Raw genomic sequence first — 21451 nt, forward strand, 5'->3', positions numbered from 1 at the left:
TTTTGCTTTACTGCCCAAGATCTGGGCATTTTTGCAAAAGCAGTGGCTCCTTCTACCTCTGCCTCACTGACATTATATTTGGACTGGTTCATAACCTTCAGAACTCTTAAAAGTCCCTCTAACGTAAATAAAAAGGAAATCACAGACCTGCCCCGTGAAGTCCCCCTTCCCACCCCTCTTCATCTGTCAAACGTGCATAATGGAAAAATGATGTAGCCCTGGCTCTGGGCCAAAATAAACAATCTGGAAATACTGTGTAAACCCAGCTGCTGCACCGGAGGACACAGGCCTTGCTTTATGACCTCCGAGATGGTTAACCATATGCAAAATAACAAAACCTCACCACAGGCTTGCCGTCTATTCTGATGCTGGGCTGTTTTTGGCATTCCTTCCCTTGATCTAAGTAAATGCACACTCCACACCTACCAAAGCCCCCTTTCCCCAACAACCCGAGCTTGTTTGAACCTGGTCCAGCAGAGATTATGTGCAAGCGATGAATACAAATTGAATAACAACCAGAAGTTGGGCCAAATTTTACCACTGGAAAAAAAAAAAAGCATCATCAGAAGACAGGCATCAATTCTTCAGCTTCAGGGGAGCTCAGTGGTGATCCACCAACAGGCCCTGCTGTTTTAAGAAGTGGTCTGTGTTAAAAACTGGGGTTTACGAATCTCAGGTTAGATTACATCCAGAAATTTCCAGCACCCAAGGGATGAGGCATACTTTCTCAGGTGGCAGGTGTGATGAAAGTCACGGCCAGGTGGAGAGGGGCCGGGGCTTTGGCCAGCGTGAGGGAAGCACGGTGGGTACACATCCCTGGGCTGCTGCTGCAGAGCCCTACACCCTGCCGGCTGCTCCCCACACCGTGTGAACACGATGCTTGTCACAGATAGAGTAAACTCATTTCCTGAATTATACAGGGAGGCCACACAGTGCAAACACATGCGGCTCCCCTGCAGCTGCCTGCGCCGGAAACGAACGTGTGTCACTGTGGCTCGCAGCAACGAGCTGGGCTGAACGGGCCACGTTTGATTTGTCGCTGGGATGATGGATGGTATGTTAAGACCAGCTTCTTGGAGGTAAGGCAATTAGGGCAGAAAAGAACAAAAGGCACTTCATGGCTGACTCGGAGCTTGGGGTTGGTAAAGTACACAGAGGGATTTTTTTTCTTTTTCTTCTTTTTGCAATCTTCAGATCTGGAAATATCAATAATTAAAAAATAAATTGAGTTCACTTTGAATTTCAAGAGAACCTTTACTCTCTGTGGCCAAGTGAAAGTAACATGATTTACTTTTTTTTTTAACACCTGAAACTGCTAGGCTCCCTTGTTGGAAGAGAATAAAGACTTTTTATAATGCTTCTACTCTGCTTTGAATTTTGGAAGCTGGAGCAAAACAAAAGGAACCAGAAAGAAAAAGTCATTGGCCTGTGTGGGGTGGGTCACGAGGGCGCATCAAGGCCAGGGCACTGGCCCCGTTTGGGAAGGCAGCAGGCACCCAGCCCTGCAAGGAGGCATGCGTTTCCAGAGACATTGCTCAGGCAATGTCCTAACCCCGTGGAATCTTGAGGTGAGGGCGGCCCAGCAGAGGAGCTTCTAGGTTCTTTCACAGCACTTACCCTCAGAATCTGCCCTAATTGCTGGGGGTGGGGAGTGGTGGTAATTAGTTACTATCTTGAGTGGCCTCTGTTTGCTCATTCATTACCTCTGCATTGAGCACCTACTAAGCAGAGTGACTTCAGGAAATAAAGGAACCACTAAAGCAGAAAACACAGGCTCCCTGCTGGAAGAGAAAAAGTAAACAATAAAGAAAGAAACAAATGTACAATCCACCCGACTACTTCCCAGGAGATCTGAAAATCCCTGCTTCACTGCGGGCCGGGAAGGGCTCCCTCAGAGAGGGGCATCAGAGGAGGGATGAGAAGGGGGGCCACCACCAAGGGGTGGGCGTTGAGGGCTACCTTTGGTGTCCTTCTGTAGGACCAACGAACACCTGGCTAGACAAACTTAATATGCAACAATTCACCTGGTGAGCCAGGTGACCCCCGCAGCGACTGCCCTACAAGGGTCTGTGGCCAGGCCCTTGAACTTGCATTTCTGATTAGCACCCCAGGTGATTCTGATGTGGGATCTGTCCAATCCCACTCAGATCCTAAAGCTTAGGATGAAACATGTCAGGGCTGGAAAGATGTCCCAGCTCATCTGTTCAGATACTCATGTGCTCTGAGTAATCGGGGCGAGGGGCACTCCAGTGCCCACAGGGTCAACTGGCCCAGCTCCCCCGCTTTCCCTGCTGCCCTGGTTCGCTGGGTGGAGGGCCATTTGCTCCTGTTTCTTTCTCCCCAGCTTTGGCCTCATGACCCAGATCATAAAAAAGCTGCTACTATATTTCTTTGAAAGTATAGCCCACCCAATTATACATGCATGCTTTCCCCAACACAGCATTTTGCTATCAAACTACTGGCTTGATCGTGAGAATGGCAATAACAGAAGGATTTCTTTTCACAGCAACAACTGAACCAAACATTTCTGTTTGAAAATATCTATTTCTGAAAAAAAAACTTATTGGAAGACTTACTATGGCAATATTAATAAAATGTATTTGTTGGAAATACACTTTTTATTTGAAATCTTTATTGAGAAATTCATTTTTGTTACTTTTTCTACTTTATTTGGAATCATATTATGGTGGCCCTTATCAATGACTGATGAGGGCATCCAGGTCAAATGGATTTATCTGAACAAAAAAGATCGAGAGAAACACTGACCCGGTAGTTCTATCCAAATTTTTTTGGCACCTGACAATCTCATAAATTCTGCTTTTACTTTCTCTGCAAGATTCCTTTTTTTCCTCTTTCTCACAGTCTGTATATTGTTAGCAGGCCTAGGCTATTTGTCTCATACACACACACACACACACACGCGCGCGCGCGCGCGCGCGCGCATGCACACACACATCCCTTCTTTGGCAGGGAAGAGGCCCTCTCCTGGAATCACACTGCGTTGTCTGAGTCTAGCCCTGATGGTGTTAAAGACAACTGCTGACACCCACAGTCATTCTGGGCACACTACATATAGTCACATCTTTATCTCAGTTTTTTATGTTGCTCTGTTATTTTTTTCTCCAGGGTTTCATATACATCAAGCTACATATCTACTTATGTATAGGGTCAAAATAAAGTCCTTGGGCAGTTTAAGTTTTAGCTTTGAATTTTTGGAAAGGTCTTTTACAACTTAAAAATTCATTTTATCTGGTTATGATGTACATAATATATACATAACATATACATACACACTCACGTATACATACTTACACAAGCAAATGTATAGTTTTTGGAAAGAAACTAAGTGATAAAATGACTTTAAATCAAGCCACATTTATTGTAGTAATATATATCCTAGTCTTTTTCTTGCTTATGTATATGAGTTGTAAAATAGACCTCTGCCACACTGTTTAGTTTTATAATCTTTTAAAACTTAACTGATGACAAGCATTCACCTATAGCATTAATTATTTCAAGTCATATTTTGCAGTGTATTTTTATGTGTTTCATTTTATGGATGCCTTATAGGTCATAAGCTAGTTTGCTATTGTTGGATAACTGAGTTGTTTTTCAGTTTCTGTGACTAAAGAATATGCGATAAACATCCATGTTCATAAGGGATCATGTGCCTTTTTGCTTGTCTCCCTAAAATAAATGGTAACTTTAGGTATTGAGTGGTGCTCTTCCTCTGATAGCTGATAAGGTTTTGAATTCTGACAGTTCTAGGACACCATTTACTTTCTTTTGTCAGAGATCCTGAAATTTGTGTAATGCAAATTTTTTCCTAAATTTTAAGACGTTAAATTTACACAACGTCCATCTAACTATAACCTAACTTACTAACTCTTTAGAATGCACAGGGCTTTTTGAAGATCTTGTATGTACTGTCTGTGAGAATAGAAAGTACTTAAGCATAGTACTTAATATGGGAGTACGGTTGCTTGAAAACATTTAGTGCACAAGAAATTCTTAGTAAATTTCACCATATGATGAGTATATAGTTCCTCATTCCTGGATTCTATAAACTGGGTACTCAGAATCTAGTTTTTTCTTTTTTATCATTCATTCTAGATAAATTTTCTTCAGCAGAATATAGCCTACTTCATTTTCATCGTTGTTGTTTTAGCATTATATTTATCACAGTGATCAGTATCGACGAGTAGACTAAAGGTAAGTCCCAAGAACCAGCAACCTGGATGTTCTCTCTGGAATGTTAAACACGGTGAGATTTTGATAAACCCTTGAAAGGCTTTGAAAGAAGTAGCTGTTCACGGAAGCCAAACGTGTAGATAAGTGAGATATTTAACCTCTTGCCCAGGCATTAAGAAGTTAGGTTAATAAGAGGTGCTACTCAAAATAACCATTCCCAAGTCAGGAAAGTGTGAAATGTAGTTCCAAGGATGCTGGTCAATTCCACCGAGAGAGTTTCCAATGTTAAGTTAAAATTAAATTTACTTTATCTGGGTAACTCATAGCACCCTGGTAGTACCAGGTCTTAGGAGGATGTAAATTAACAGCTTTATCTCCTTCTCCTTCTCCTTCTCCCCCTGTTAGATATCAGATTTTTAACTGCATGCTCTACAAGACAGTGTGTATGTCTAAAACGTCCACATTGCTTTTGCTTTAAGCAAAATCCTAAGAACAGTGAGATGAAATTGCCTCCTGTCCATTTGTATGGAGGAGATCCATTTGTTTCCTTAGGAAGGTCTGATATTGACAGGCTAATACCAGTGGGTACCAAGACCATCTGAAGGGAAAATGCCTGGGTGCCATGGCTACTACTTTGAAGAACAGTAGTAAATGTTTGCTATGAATATTTAAATACGGTAAAAATGTTACAGACATTAAAATTTACATTAATTGGAGAAGAAAAAGATAAAATTTTTTCATAATATATTTTTGAAAGGTTTGGTTGTGATATAACTTGTCTTTGTAACTAGAACTTGCCTATGAAAGACGGTCGGCCACAGGAGTTACAAGTTTCCAAGAGAAGATATATAAATGGTTAATTGCCTTTGGGCAGAAGTTACCATTAGAAAGAGATGGTGGGGGAGAAGTATTTTTATTGAGGTAGAATAGAAATGTACGGACTTCCCTGGTGGCCCAGTGGTTAAGAATCTGCCTGCCAAGGCAGGGGACAAGGGTTCGAGCCCTGGTCAGGGAAGAGCCCACATGCCGCGGAGCAGCTAAGCCCATGCGCCACAACTACTGAGCCTGCATGCCACCTACTGAAGCCCGCGTGCCTAGAGGCAGTGCTCCACAACAAGCGCAGCAAGAGAAGCCACCACAATGAGAAGCCCGCGCACCGCAACAAAGAGTAGCCCCCGCTCGCCGCAACTACAGATAGCCTGCGTGTAGCAACGAAGACCCAACGCAGCCAAAAATAAATAAATTTTAAAAAAAAAGAAAAGAAATGTAAACTTCTTCTGATGAGAAAGATTAAGTTCTTTCATTCTGACATCTGAAAGAGAAAAAGGGAGGAACATTGACCTGTGTGAGGTAGTTAGCGGCTATAAATGAAGGCGGTCAGGGGTGATGTCTTGAGCTGAACTCTCCTGGCTAATGGCTGTGAGAAGCTGCAGAAACCTGTGAGGTTTGGTGGAAGGGAGACAGAGGACAGATTGCCAGGGAAGGGTTTGGATGTGGCACGAGCCTGAAATTGTGTAGTTGTGCACCAAATTTCCTCTTCGGCAAGATTGGGGCTGAGGGGAAAACTAAAAAGAATCCACTAATGCTGGCAAGACCATACTGGTGCATTAGAAGCAGCCAAGAAGGAGGTGCTAATGTTTCCAAAAATTGCGCATAGGTATCATTAGGTTCTATCAGGATTGGTTCACTTTAGAAACTGCTTTAGAGACAGGTGGAGGAGGTGACAGGCGAAAAGAATAATTTGAATGACATGCAAGACATTGAAAAAAAACCTGTTCAAAGAATGGAAAATCAAAGATGTTTGAAGGAGAAAAATTAACAAACAGAAAAGCTGTAACCCGTTACATTTTAGTTTTATTGGGGCATGAAATGAAGTTTCCTGATGTTCTAAAAACAACAACTTAACGGCAAAAAAATGAATAAATGAATTAGCGTTAAATCCATACCATATTTTTACCTCATTTTGATATAATAATAGAAACTGGTTAGTTATGTCACAGTCCTCTTCTTAAATCGTACACAGAGAAACATTTAAAAAATTTCAAATGGTTCCTACATTCTAGCAAAACCAGGCATAGACAGGCTGGTTCATTTATGACTTTCCGGTAACATTTCTAATGGCTTTTACCAAATGATTCATTTACTCAGTCTGTGCTGAGGTAACCTCCTGGCTGCACTGTTTGCAGTTCTCACAACTCAGACTCTAAGGGCCTGAGTCTCTTCACTAATGCGTCTCGTGAGTTTCTGTGAGGGTTGAGAGTTTTCATGCAGACAAACTAGGAGTCCCGGGTTCAGTTTTAAAATGTCCCTCTTTCACTGTCATTTCTCTTTGGAGAAAAGAGAAAATCGCTGACACTTTTGACCCACTGAATATTGTAAAGTGGCAAAGTTTCCATACCTTTGCAAAAGGCTGAGTATTTCAAGTCTCTGCTGGCTCTGCGGTTCTGATTCACTTTTCTCTTGTCTTTACTGCCTTACTTCCTCTTAGATTACAAGATGAATCTACTAAAAGTCACCTAAAATATCAGGATTTTAAAGTAAGACCTGTATGGATTCATTAGCTTTCCCATTAGGTATTGGTGTCACCTCTGGCCGCAGCAGTATCTAGAATTGCAAGAGGTTGTAAAGACAGTGCTAGTATGTCTATGACCTTCTTTAGCTATGAGCTCAAGGAGGCAATGGGGTTGAAGACCAATGATTGTAGAACATGCTAACAGGAATTAGCATGTACTCCTTGACAACTTTACACAATTTCTACCAAAAAAGATTCTAATTTAATGCTACTCAACTTAATCATCAGTTCTTGGGTTTTACTTGAGACAAGAAAATGAAGGCCTGACTTGCTGGAAGTGAAGATGAGGGAAAGCTCTTTGGCTCTTCTTCGGGTAGATTTAATCTCACGTTCCTTTTCTGAATGTTGCAAAACACTCTGGAGCATAAGAACTTCTCTTTCTCTCCTTCCTTTTTTATCCCACCAAGTCCAAAGCAGGAGAGGGTGGAGAGCTGCTGGGCGTGGTGGGAAGGGCTGAGAATTGGGCAGGGAATCACTCCTGCTCTCAAATTTTGCTGGTGCCCTGGGCAGGGGTGATAGATTGTGGCATGTGAACCACCATTCCCACTCTCTCAAGTCCCTGGCAATGATTGTGGCCAGGCTCAGACTAACAATCCTCATGTCTGTGTTCCCGGTCACTATGCCTGACTGTCCAAAATTGGCACTAGACATAAGCCCCAATTCCAGCACTTTTGGACTGAAGGAACAGTACACTGAGGATTACTGAAGGCTTTTAGACTATCATGACCTTTGTGTATTCCCTGAGGTATTCAGATCTGATTCTTTGATAAGTTAATGGTTGCAACTGAGCACATAATTCTTTATATCCACTTAGAATGTTTATGAGGGAATTAGTTTCCATATAACACCATTAGGTCATCTCCTGGTTAGATCCATATATGAGTGACCATTTTTCCTAATGTACGATAAATACATTGACATATACTGTCAAATACCTGAAATCAGTTGACACCTAAGTTTATGCCTTATGACAGCAGACAGCAAATAGGTCATTTTCATAATTGTCATGGATACCCCCTACCCACCTCACCCCACAACGAGCTTGGGTATGTAGACATAAAGGTGAACACAGCAAATAGTAAAAATCTTACAATTTTAAGAGAAAAAAATATGACCCTGAACATTAGCATGGGATGTTTTCAAGCTTATTGATATTCACAGCCTTTAATCATATCATCCCAATGATATTCATAAGTAACAAAGGCTTTGTGGAAATACTTGACAGCCAATAATTTATTTTAACAGACATTAATATTAAATTGATTTAGGAAAAAGAAGGCACAACCCTCCCAGACTTCAGACAAAACTACAAAGCTACAGTAATCAAAACAGCAAGATATTGGCACAAAAACAGACATAGGGATCAATGGAACAGAATAGAGAGCCCAGAAATAAACCCACACATCTATGATCAATTAATCTTCAACAAAGTAGGCAAGAATCCACAATGGAGAAAAGACAGTCTCTTCAGCAAGTGGTGTTGGGAAAGCTGGACAGCCTCATGTAAATCAGTGAAGTTTGAACACTCCCTCATACCATACACAAAAATAAACTCAAAATGGCTTAAAGATTTAAATATAAGACAGGACACCATAAAACTCCTAGAAGAGAACATAAGTAAAACATTCTCTGACATAAGTCATAGAAATGTTTTCTTAGGTCAGTCTCCCAAAGCAATAGAAATAAAAGCAAAAATATACAACAGCTCATACAACTCAATATCAAGAAAACTAACAACCCAGTCAAAAAATGGGCAGAACTGCAATGAACATTTTGATACATGACTCTTTTTGAATTATGGTTTTCTCAGGGTATATGCCCAGTAGTGGGATTGCTGGGTCATATGGTAGTTCTATTTTTAGTTTTTTAAGGAACCTCCATACTGTTCTCCATAGTGGCTGTATCCATTTACATTCCCACCAACAGTGCAAGAGTGTTCCCTTTTCTCCACACCCTCTCCAGCATTTATTGTTTCTAGATTTTTTGATGATGGCCATTCTGACAGGTGTGAGATGATATCTCATTGTAGTTTTGATTTGCATTTCTCTAATAATTAATGATGTTGAGCATTCTTTCATGTGTTTGTTGGCAATCTGTACATTGCAGCTCTATTTACAATAGCCAGGACATGGAAGCAATCTAAGTGTCCATCAACAGATGAATGGATAAAGAAGATGTGGCACATATATACAATGGAATATTACTCAGCCATAAAAAGAAACGAAATTGAGTTATTTGTAGTGAGGTGGATGGACCTAGAGTCTGTCATACAGAGTGAAGTAAGTCAGAAAGAGAGAAACAAATACCGTATGCTAACACATATATACGGAATCTAAAAAAAAGGCTCATGAAGAACCTAGGGGCAAGACGGGAATAAAGACACAGACCTACTAGAGAATGGACTTGAGGACACAGGGAGGGGGAAGGGTAAGCTGGGACAAAGTGAGAGCGTGGTAGTGTATATATAGACATATATACACTACCAAATGTAAAATAGATAGCTAGTGGGAAGCAGTCGCATAGCACAGGGAGATCAGATCGGTGCTTTGTGACCAGCTAGAAGGGTGGGATAGGGAGGGTGGGAGGGAGGGAGACACAAGAGGGAAGAGACATGGGGATATATGTATATGTATAACTGATTCACTTTGTTATAAAGCAGAAACTAACACACCATTGTAAAGCAATTATACTCCAATAATAATGTTAAAAAAAAATTAAATTGATTTCCCTACTTGGTGACCATATTTATTTCTGATAGATTGTATATTTTGATAAATAACTTTAAAAATAAATGTTACTGAAGGTTGACTCACTATAATTTTAACAGTGAATACACCATGGAATATTTTCCTATCTAAGCAACCAGAATAATGATGATAGGATCCAGAAAAGATCTTAAAGAAGGGCTCATTGGGAATTCCTTAGCTGTCCAGTGGTTAGGACTCCCAGCTTCCACTGCAGGGGGCACAGGTTTGATCCCCTGGTTGGGGAACTAAGATCCCGTGTGCCACATGGCAAGGCCAAAAAAAAAAAAAAAAAATTTAAAAAAAGAAGTGCTCATTAATGACCTTTTTGTTCTATGTGATAAATCATGTACTCTAAGAATTTTTAAGACTTCAACAGACATTTGCAGCAACTAGACTGGAAAAGATTCCCATTTTTGCTTTGCTATTTTAGAAAAATAAGTGATTTTCCTTAGATTGTTTGCTTTCTTAAATTCCATTCCCCGATTCATTAAAATCCTTCTGAAAGCCAAAGTTGTTGACACGACTGAAACAAACGACTTCACTGTTCACCAGATTGAGGCTTTGCAAGCACTTTATTAAAGCAGTCAATTCTGGTGATTTCAACTAATAAAGTATTTCTCCCAGAAAAAAACAGAACAAAGTAACATATCTAGCATAACAATGAACATCATCTCAACAGAATTTCTAAGCTTTCCAGAAACACTGGGTTCTAAGAATTTAGCAGAAAAAAATTCCCTTGAATCATAGGTTTTATTAACTACCTCATCTCCCTCAGAGCTTTATGTTTTTGGTTTTGCTCTTCACATGGAGAGGCAGTAGAGTGGCCAAGAGCAAGGGGTATTGAAAACCCAGGCCTGAGTTTGAGTGCTGGCTCTGTTGATGACCAGCTCATTGACCTAGGAAATCCTCTCTAACTTATCAATTTCCTTATCTGTAAAACTGAGATAATAAGAGTATCTATCTCATAGGAATGTTATTAGGATGAAATGAAATCATATAACTAAAGGGCTTAAAAAGTGCCAAGGAGACATTTCTCCAAAGATGACATACAGATGGCCAGTAGGCACATGAAAAGATGCTCGTCATCACTAATTATTAGAGAAATGCAAATCAAAACTACAATGAGGTACCACCTCACACCGGTCAGAATGGCCATCATTAAAAAGTCTACAAGTAACAAATGCTGAAGAGGGTGTGAAGAAAAGGGAACCCTCCTACACTGTTGGTGGGAATGTAAGTTGGTGCAGCCACTATGGAAAACAGTATGAAGGTTCCTCAGAAAACTAAAAATAGAATTATCATATGATCTAGTGATCCCACTCCTGGGCATATATCCAGACAAAACCCTAATCCAAAAAGATACATGCACCCCTGTGTTCACAGCAGCACTATTCACAATAGCCAAAACATGGAAACAACTTAAATGACAGATGAATGGATAAAGAAGATGTGGTACATATGTACAATGGAATACTACTCAGCCATAAAAAACCCCCAAAATAATGCCATTTGCAGCAACAGTGATAGAACTAGAGATTATCATACTAAGTGAAGTAAGTCAGAAAGAAAAGGACAAATACCATATGATATCACTTATATGTGGAATCTAAAATATGGCACAAATGAACCTATCTATAAAACTGAAACAGACTCATAGACATAGAGATCAGACCTGTGGTTGCCAAGGGGGAGGCGGAGAGAGAGAGGGATGGACTGGGAATCTGGAGTTGGTAGATGCAAACTATTACATTTAGAATGGATAAACAACAAAGTCCTACACACAGGGCACTATATCCAGTCTCCTGGGATAAACCATAATGGAAAAGAATATTAAAAAAGAAGGTATATATCTGTTAAACTGAGTCACTTTGCTGTACAGCAGAGATTGATACAACATTGTAAATCAACTATACTTCAATAAAAAAAAAAGTTCTGGGCTCCCCTGGTGGCACAGTGGTTAAGAATCCGCCTGCCAATGCAAGGGACACGGGTTCGAGCCCTGGTCCGGGAAGATCCCACATGCTGCAGAGCAACGAAGCCCGTGCGCCACAACTACTGAGCCCATGCGCCACAACTACTGAAGCCTGTGCGCCTAGAGCCCGTGCTCCGCAACAAGAGAAGTCACCGCATTGAGAAGCCCGCGCACCACAACAAAGAGTAGCGCCCACACTCGCTGCAACTAGAAAAAGCCCGTGCACGGCAACGAAGACCCAACGCAGCCGAAAAAAAATTCTTAGGACACAATAAATTCCCAAATAGTTGTTAACTGTAACAAGAGCAAGTATGATGATGGTGATGATGATTACTATTATTATCTTTCTCAAAATCTGTTCTCTTGGAACAACAGTATTCTGCTACTAAAACAGAAAAATGCTAATCTTCCCAATTGAAACAGAAGAATTTAAGTTTAAATTTAATTGAAACTTAGCAGATATATTAAACTTCCTGCAATTACACACATCAAAACTTCAAGATGCTCTTCTTCAAAAGTTTCAGAACTGGTGGTCAATGAAAGTAAAGATTCATATCGTATAGAGTATTCATGCACAGTTATAGATAGACTTTCCCCACCTACATATTAACTAGCTTTATAAATTTCTCAGTGTGCCTTTTGCTTACTAATGCCACACAATCTAGAATTGATTCTATAATGCTTTAAATATCAAAAATTTATTTTGGATATTTCATGTCTTTTTCTCTCCCCAGAGTTCCATTTGGATAGGACTATCTCTTTTCTACCCATTTTCTCTTCTGTTGCATTTTGCCTGGGCTGGGAAAATAACAAACTTTAAAAAAAATATTTCATGACTGCAGCATCTGAAATGCTTTAAAAGAAGAATAAAAGTAATATTTTGTTAGACACTCATCCCCAACACATCATTATAATAGTGGGCAGTCTAGGGAAATACAATAAAATGCTCAAGATAGAAAGGACAAAACATGGCCCTGTTGAGATCTGGAGTTATGCCATTCAACCCTCTGCCCAATTCCCTGGGTTATGTAATTTGGCCAGAACCAATTCAGACTTGCTTTCTTTTGGCATGACATGTTATTTAACTGAATAATAAAACACAAAGAGGATCAATTTGAGTTGGTGGGTCAAAAGACCCAACAATACCCGTGAATTGGTGTTAAGAAAATCAGGTCCAGTCCCAGAACTTCTTCTGTTCTGTGTTGGCTTTCCCATTTTTTTCCAGAATAAAAACCACTACTTGGTGGAAGACCCCAAAGGGGTCTAAGAAGACCCCCATGGGCTGCCTAACCCTCGAGGTCTTTTCTGGTCAGCTGCATCCCACAGGGCTGACCAAGTGTTGCTGAGGGCAGTTTTGGAGTTCTCTCCTCTTGAACGTAGGTGTCTCCCTGTGAATATGGCTGGGCAAGACCTATAGCTCAGTGTGAAACTGAGAGTTCACTGACGACTAAACAAGAAGTTTTCTGGCTGCTGAGTCTCAGCTCGTGGCATCCAAATTCTACCATGGAGTCTTCTGGTCTCTGTCGGGCTGTGGCCCTCACTCTTACTACCCACCCCCATCACTGTTGTCTTCCTGGGCTGCCTTCCTGATCTGTCTCTAGACTGCAGCCACCTGCCATGCCCAGGGCTTGGGTTCCTTGTGCCTTCTGTCCCAGCCACCATCCTAGCTTGGCTGAACTGCCTGCCCAGGTGTTGCCCTGACTCTGGTTCCTTGACCAGTCTGGTTCCTGACTCTCAACATTTTTGTACAATTAATCATTACTTTTATAAAAAACTCAGAATCAATTTGTATCAACCAGAGGTGTGATGATTATGGCTAATACATATCCAAAGAAAAGCCCATAGCTTTTATTTTTGCCACTTAATTTTGAAGCAGTTTTGAAAATCGACTTTGAAAAATATCAACAAAATCTAAACTTCATTCCTGAATAACACTAGTGTTTACCTCTCAGAAAGGATCATCATCAGTCAAGAGGAAAAGTAAACAGGGAAATGTCATTTTAACATTCCTTTAGAATTGTGCTATGGAATGCCAGGGAGGTTGACCAGAACTTGGAGTGTCTACACCTACCAAACTTCATAAATCTATGACCTCAAGATATCACAGCATGAAGACTTTATTAGGTGCCAACTGTAATCACTCAATTAAAAACAAATAAAGGATGCATATTTAAACTTCAGTCCCTGACATGAAAATAATTACACAGTTCACATCTGGTTTGGGTAAACCATGATACTGACATTTACTCTTCATACTACGATGACTTGTGGGGAGGAAGGTGAGTCAGCTACTGCAGAATAAAGTCAATTTGTTTTCAGACTAAGGATGGCCACACTGCAATAGAAAAGATCTATGAGCTAACCTTGTGTAATTAAACCATCTTAATATTTGTATGGTTGACCCAAATAGTCAAGGATTCAAGCCTAGGTAGCCAATTCCTGCCCTTTTGGTGTTTATACCATAGTTCTTAAAGCAAGATAAAAATTTCAAGACTATTAAAGAGTTAAGTACAGAGTTATAGAATTTTAGTATTTCAGAGTTAGAAACCTTTACACAATTTCAGAGCTCCAATATATACTCAGAAAGAGCTGTATGTGTGTGTGTGTGTGTGTTTGTGTGTGTGGCTGGCAATTTAATGAACTCCAAAGGAGAGATGCTGATAATAGATTGAACATCTTTAGGGAGTAAGGCTGATGAAGTGACAAAAAGTTGGGCCTCGGATTCCATCTTCATGAATCTGTGCTGCCCCCCCCAGGAACTGATGCTCTTTATTTGTCCCTTCCCGGTCAATGTTGCTTCACATGCACAAAAGAACATGGAAGAGAGAAAGGATAAAAGTTCTGTTCAATCCTAGCAATGCCATAGTGATCTAGTGGGCACTGTTTCTGCTTTCACGTATAAATTTTATGTGACTATTCAATTATTTTCTGAAAATTAATAATCCTTTTCCAAAATTTAAAATTCTACGTGCTTACTATATATTAGTTGGGAAATAAAGAAAAAAAGTCACTAGAAATCCCACCACCCAGAGATATGAATAATGACCATGAACACTTTGAGATATTCCAATTTAATTGTATTCCTGTGTTTATATAGTTTTTCTAATAACATTGGTATCATATTGTAAATACTGTTGGCTATCCTTTTCTCTTGCACTTCATGTCCAATCACATTTTGAGAAATCACCTATGTCATTAAATGTTTTCAAAAGCATGTTTAAAGTATGCAATTCAATGAGTTTTGATAGCTACATATACATGTGAAACCACTGCCACAAATAAGATACAGGATATTTCTATTAGTCTCCCAGCTATGACACCCTGAAAGTTCTTAATACGTATTATTAAATTACACTTAATATTTATTATTAAATTACTTTTTACCCCAGGTTGTACTAATTTGTCCTTCTAAAACGCCATTTCTCTACAAAATCCCCGTCATCAGGGACTCTCATTCTGCTAGTTTGTCCATTTAACAAACGTGTTAATAGAAAATAAGGCATCATTTTAATGTGCATTTCTTAAATTATTAGTGAGGCTGGGCTTATTTTTTAATATATTTATTGGCCACTTGTATTTTTCTCCATTTTTTTCTGTTGGTGTCTTTCTTACGGATTTATAAAAATTCTTTATATATTAATGGTAAGATATTAACCATGCTATATCTTATCATTGCTGGAAAAAATATTTTTGCCAACTAAGTGTTTTAGACATGCTTACTTTAAAGTTTTAGGTAAGCATATATATTCTTTATTCTCTTTGTATGTATATATGTGTTTTGTTGCTTTTATACTTAGTAAACCCTTAGCAATACCCCATCATCACAAAAATAGCCACCGATTTTTCTTCTATTTATTTTTCCATTAAACAAAGTAACTCTTTAGAACAATCTGGAATTTATTAAGGCTCATGTTATAACGTGAGATTCTATTTTTTTCTCTGAACATTTAGCCAACTATTTGACACCTTTATTTACTCCTTCTTTGTAATGGTCTCTAAATACACCACAACGCTTTTTACACTGGCATCTATTTCTTTTCCACTGACTTGTCTGTCAGAGCTTGTGCCTTTACACCGTGATACTAAACCCAGGAACTTTCTAATATTTTAGAATCTTGTAGGGCAAATCTCCTCTCATTTCCTTAAAAAAAAATCACTAACCATCTCACATGTTTATTTTTCCAGATAAGCTTGAGAATCACTTTAAAAAAAATTCTCTTCGAATTATATGCTAATTTGAGAAAAATGACATATTTACAATATTTTACATTTTCAGGCACAAACATGGATTATCTTCCTGTTTTGCATTTGTGGTGGTTGTTTTTCCCCAAGTAAAGTTTGGTGCTCACGTTTCAAGTAGAAATTCTGGGGTCTCTCAAGGGCTAGAACTATTGATGAAAAATCTTGAGCTCACGTAAAGCATACTACACACCAATGGCCAAGGGGTGGGAGAAGCACAAAAGATTAAATTTCACCAAGCCAAGAGGACTTTTATGTTTTGAAATGCTCCGTAAATGGTTATGAAAATGTTTCCCTGACTCTGACTAATGAGCTTTGGTGTTAAAATCCTAGTTCTAGCACATTACAGAAATAAGGGTTATGATCACGGTACCATCCTGTACCTATTCCTTAATTCTTCTTAAAAACGCTATGTTAATTTGGCATTAGCAACAACTAGTAAAATATGCCTAAGTATTAGCACCATTCTTTTTTCCACTAGGTTACTTACTCCACTTTACAGATATGTGGAAACACAGCCTGGCTTCAATTTGCATCTGAGATGGGGTGTTTTGTATTTTTACCCTTGGTTTATAATACAAATAAACGTGAAGAACAAGTGGGAATATGCCGCAGGATGTGGTCAGTCAATTTCATGTGCCCTCAACATCTGCATCAGAAAACAACTCTAACTATTGACTTCAAAGGCGATTTTCAAAATAATGCAGAAGGAAAAATAATTCCTCCTTAATTCCCGACAGAGATGCTTCCTTAAAGTTAAGCTGCCCAGATCAGTAGGCACTAAATGGGCAGTTCCACTACGACAGGAGAAGCTGCAGCCCGCAGACAACTCAGGCCACACACCACTGCGGAGCACGCCATACTGGAATACTGGAACTCAGCACTATGACAAATAGACTTTGGAACCATTGTGTTGGTCTCTCCTTTGAAACTCAAAGACTGGACTGCATGAGCACTTGTTGAAAACACTGCCCTATGGGAGACTGAAAATGAGGAATCGAATGAGATGGTTTGAAAAGGGCCCTGGAAACTGCATTTGTGCAGGAGTACATTGTCTCCATTAATCTTCTAAACAGCTCGGTTACCATCCTCTTCTTTCAGATGAGGAAACTGAATGAAGCTCAGAGAGGTTAAGAAACTTGCCCAGGGTTAAACAGCTGCTACGAATTAGAGCTGATTTCAAACCCAAGTCTACTGGCTCCAAAGCCCATGACTGTGACCTGTGTCTATACTGCTTTCTCATCTCAGGAAAGGAGAAGCAAATCTTGTTAACAGAAGAAACCCTGGGAATTCCCTGGCGGTCCAGTGGTTAGGACTCAACGCTTTCACTGTCAAGGGCCTGGGTTCAATCCCTGGTTGGGGAACTAAGATCCTGAAAGCCACGTGCTATGGCTCATATATATATATAACGTATATATATAATATATGAAACCTTTTGTGAAAGAGCAGCTGTTAGCTTCCTAACAGACTGTCGAGGACAAGGTGAAGTGAACCAGGCTCCTAGAAGCTCAGCTAATCCCTCGGCCTGCTATAGGGAAGTGGAGGCCCCAGCCCTGGTCAGTAGACTGGCTGAGGGTCCAACCTGCAACACTCACCAAGTGTGGCCTGCACAACCCAACCAAAAAGCCTCTGAGCCTCCTTTTGTTCAACTTCCGGGATAGGGCTGCAGCCATTACTGCTTACCCGTAGATTCTGTCCACCAAGTAAAATTCCAGGCTCCATAACTAGGGTTGCAATGATGCACTCCAGGCACATGCACGTTCTAAGTGTGTTGAAGCTCTGTATGGATTTAAGAGGAAAATCTCTTTCCAATTCTCTATTGAATATTTCTTGACTGTAGCCTGCAGGAAACAATAGTAATTGAGAGACATATGTCTGGCACCCAGCAATCTGGAATCTGTGCTCTCCATGGTGAGCTGGGAAAATTTCCATAGTGCTCCCAAACAGATTTTCTGGGGGATGGTTCTCTTTAGTTATAATTGAAATGACTTCAAGCTTCTAAACTTGGGTGACTGACAAAATGGTGGTGCTGTAGGGTAATCTATCTCCCTTTAAATAAATAAAACACGAAATTTCACAAAGGTGATTAAAGCAAGCGGAGAACCTGAAGGGGTTGCCCTGCTCCTAAAGACCCCGCTGCTTTCTCTTGGAGATTCTGGTTGACTTCAAGCTCAGACTTTCAATCCCAGGAGAGAGCTGCTCAGTGTGTGAGGTGGCGACACTGCACTGGAATCATCTGGGGCTTCCCGGGCTGGCACCTCCTGGCACCTTGTGCCTGGGTGGACAAGACAGTCAGCACGTCCATCATGGGGAGGGGTTCCCCTGGGGACCCTTATCCCACCAAGAAGCCACTTTCCCGAGAGTTCTTCCTGAGCCCAGCAAGGTCAGGCACATAAAGGTGCTCAAAAACATGCTTGTGACACTGAATTGAGTTTGTGCACCAAATAAATCCCTTTTCCCTATTCCTCTATAGTGCTGAATCTTTAGTAAAAAAAAAAAAAAAAAAATTTACTAAAAAATGAAGGGAAACTTATGGGAAAATAAGGAACATACAGGCAACCCACAAAAGAGACCAGTTTCATAAAAAAAAGATGAACTTCAAATACACAGATTTCTGAGCCCAAAATAAATAATGATAGCCTTCAACAAGCAGAAAAGCCTGTCCACACATCCACACTTTAGATAAAGACTTTGTCCTGGGGCTCAACCTCAGAACTCCTAAATCTCTCTAAATCTGAAAACAGTACCAGATTAGTTACACCCCCTCATAAAGAATGATACTTATCAACTTACAGAATTGGGCACACTGTTGATGAGACGTTGATTATTTCAGCAATGTGTGCTCACTACGGGGTAAGATTCTTTTCCATTTTGTAGAACAAAACAAAGCAAAACAAAACACTAAGCCTTTGATGCTGGCATACTGGCCTTTTTCTTTTGGGTGGATTCCTTTTTGCAAGTGTTTCCTGCCGCACATAATCTGATATCCAAAGCACGTGTTATTGGAAGAAGACTTGGCTGTTTGTGTCCAAAACATCAGACTACTGAGCATGTTATTAGGCAAACTTGAAAACGACTTGGATCTTTCTTAGGAGCTCTCCAGATGCTTTACCGCCTTTCAGCGGGGCCCAGCATTCTTGTCTCTGGTGGTATTAAGCTGGAGCCACAGGCACGTAGCAGATGCCATGTTACCACTAAACCCCATGAATGAGACATAGAAGGCACCAGTCATGCTCAATATTAAGTTCGACCTATAGATGCAGAATTCTGAATAACACTCCCATCTACCCTCAACACCTTCAGAAAGCAAAAATGTAGGAAACTATAGATGTAGACCGTTATTTGGACACTGTGTTTCCTCACTGATACTAAGGAAAAAGGAAGTGAGGGAAAAGGGGGAAACTATAACCACAGTACTATAATTGAGGCCTCAAATAAGCTACTGTATGTCAATGGAAGTCAGATACTGACAACAGAACTTCTTTTAAATGGAAAAACATTGGCATTTTAAAAGAATACGCTAATACTTCTTAAGGGTTAGGGACCAGTAGAAATCTCCAGCTGAACAGAGGGAACTGTGTAGCAGAATCCTCATGAAATTGATTTAAGTTTTACAAGGAATTAAGTTACAGTTTTTGACTCTGGACCATTAAAACCAACTATTCAGCCAAAATTGTATTTGGGATTTAACATTTTCTTTTGGAAAAACATCTTAAAAGTGACATATCCTGGTCACTTAAAGGCTGTGAAACTCTATTTTAACAATATGATGGGGTCCACTTTCAACCAAAGCAAAGTCAATAATAATATGGTTTAAGATCAAGAATAATAACACATGTGGTTTGGTATCTACTTATAGACACTCTGGGATTTGTGTGGTCTTTCTTGATAGCCATGGGGACTGACTCTGGGTTGGTGAAAGTAAGCCAATCTTCCATGGTCGATGCCAGGAACCAACTCATATGCCCTATTATACTTAGGCAAACAATATCCTATGCTAGAATGTGGAAGTCTGGAAGTATGGCAGAGCCAAAAATCACCCTGAACAAACACGAGGCTTCACCATTTGGAGCTTCAGCTTGATATTCTGGCTCCAAAGAAGATGGCCCTCCTCAGGCCATCAGGCCAGTTCAAGAGTCCTCCTGGTCGTTCTCCATCAGATCAGGCCTGTCTGTGCCAAAGCTCACAGCCATGGGGCTCCCTCTTCTGTGGTAGGGCTCCACCACAGTCCAGCTGGATGGGCGTGTTATCAAATGGGCAGGCCTTTCCAGAGACCAGCTATTGGAAAGGGAGTATGTGAAACAGCGAGTGTGAGAGGCCTGTGGAGCTGGCCTTACATACAGATTGTGATTCTTACTGTTCGGGGGGGTTGGGAACATCTGTGCAAGTCTGAAAATACTTTGCTCCCCAGAAAAAAGAAGGCACACAAAATATTTTCATATTAAATGGATGGGGATGGGGCAGTTTAAGGATTCCCTGAAAACCATGTGATGGAGCTTCAGGATAAGAACATTTGCTGCGGGCAGAACAGATAGTCCTATAAATGGTAGGTTTTCTGGGGCGAATGAAGATCCATGACTCTAGAAAGAGCTCTTGTTCTTAGCAGTACAGCCCACGTCTGGATTTCTACCATGAATAATTTCTCTCCTTGAAGTGGACTAACAACCTCAGGAAGAACACAGTAAACCACAGGAGGCAGGATATGCGGTGGTTACATCCAAATCCTGGTGCTCTGTGACCCAGGATGGGCTATTGGCGTAACGAGTATATTACCATACCCCAAGGCAACCAAGAGTTCACCCTCTGTCCTAGCTGCTGATGTGACGAATGAAAGGAAGTGCCAAAGATGTAAAATAACAAACTGACTTAGTGACCAACTGAAGTTCACATCCCCTCCCTATATTTCTAATGCACTAAATTTAGGTGAGTAAAGCAACATATCTCCTCCTAAGGAGCTCTTTAGAAACCATTTTTAGTTCACATATAACAAAATGTATCTAAAATGATTCTTTTTCAGTTGAAAAAGAATAGATACATGTATACTTATAACTGAATCCCTTTGCTGTACACCTGAAACTAACACAACATTGTTCATCAGCTCTACTCCAAATTGGGTCATTTGTAGAGACGTGGATGGACCTAGAGACTGTCACACAGAGTGAAGTAACCCAGAAAGAGAAAAACAAATATTGTATATTAACGCATATATGTGGAATCTAGAAAAATGGTACAGATGAACCTATTTCCAGGGCCGGAATAGAGACACAGACATAGAGAATGGACATGTGGACACAGGGGAAGAAGGGGAGGGTGGGATGAATTGGGAGATTAGGACTGACATATATACACTACCATGTGTAAAATAGATAGCTAGTGGGAACCTGCTATAAAGCACAGGAAGCTCAGCTCGGTGCTCTGTGATGACCTAGATGGGTGGGAAGGAGGGTGGGTGAGAGGGACGTCCAGGAGGGAGGGGATATAGGTATACATATAGCTGATTCACTTCATTGTACAGTAGAAACTAACACAACACTGCAAAGCAATTTATACTGCAATAAAAAAAATTTTTTTTAATGATTATTTTTGTAAGGAATTTCCTAATAAAAGAGTGATGTCATCTGTATCTCTTTAAACTTCACTTTACTCACCTGTAAAATGGGAATAATGAAAGTATCTATGTCATTGCATTGTTCTGAGGATTAAATTAGAAAGTCCACATAAAAAGCCTTC

The 21451-nt window shown here is 40.2% G+C and overlaps 1 protein-coding gene across 2 annotated transcripts in view; it reads right to left on the minus strand.

Annotated features, from left to right (window-relative positions):
* The window catches only part of UST (uronyl 2-sulfotransferase), a 288030-nt gene that overhangs the window by 21282 nt on the left and 245297 nt on the right, over nt 1–21451 (minus strand). The window contains exon 8 of one of the 2 annotated variants that reach the window (XM_068550776.1): nt 199–1196. The exons of the other annotated variant lie outside the window; for it this stretch is intronic. Coding sequence (XP_068406877.1) covers nt 1060–1196 — 137 coding nt within the window. The 3' untranslated portion in view covers nt 199–1059. Of the gene's footprint in view, nt 1–198; nt 1197–21451 lie in introns of those variants that run through there. 2 annotated transcript variants of the gene reach the window in all.

The sequence above is a fragment of the Eschrichtius robustus genome, chromosome 9 (assembly GCF_028021215.1).
Source record: "Eschrichtius robustus isolate mEscRob2 chromosome 9, mEscRob2.pri, whole genome shotgun sequence".
Taxonomy (NCBI): Eukaryota; Metazoa; Chordata; class Mammalia; order Artiodactyla; family Eschrichtiidae; genus Eschrichtius; species Eschrichtius robustus.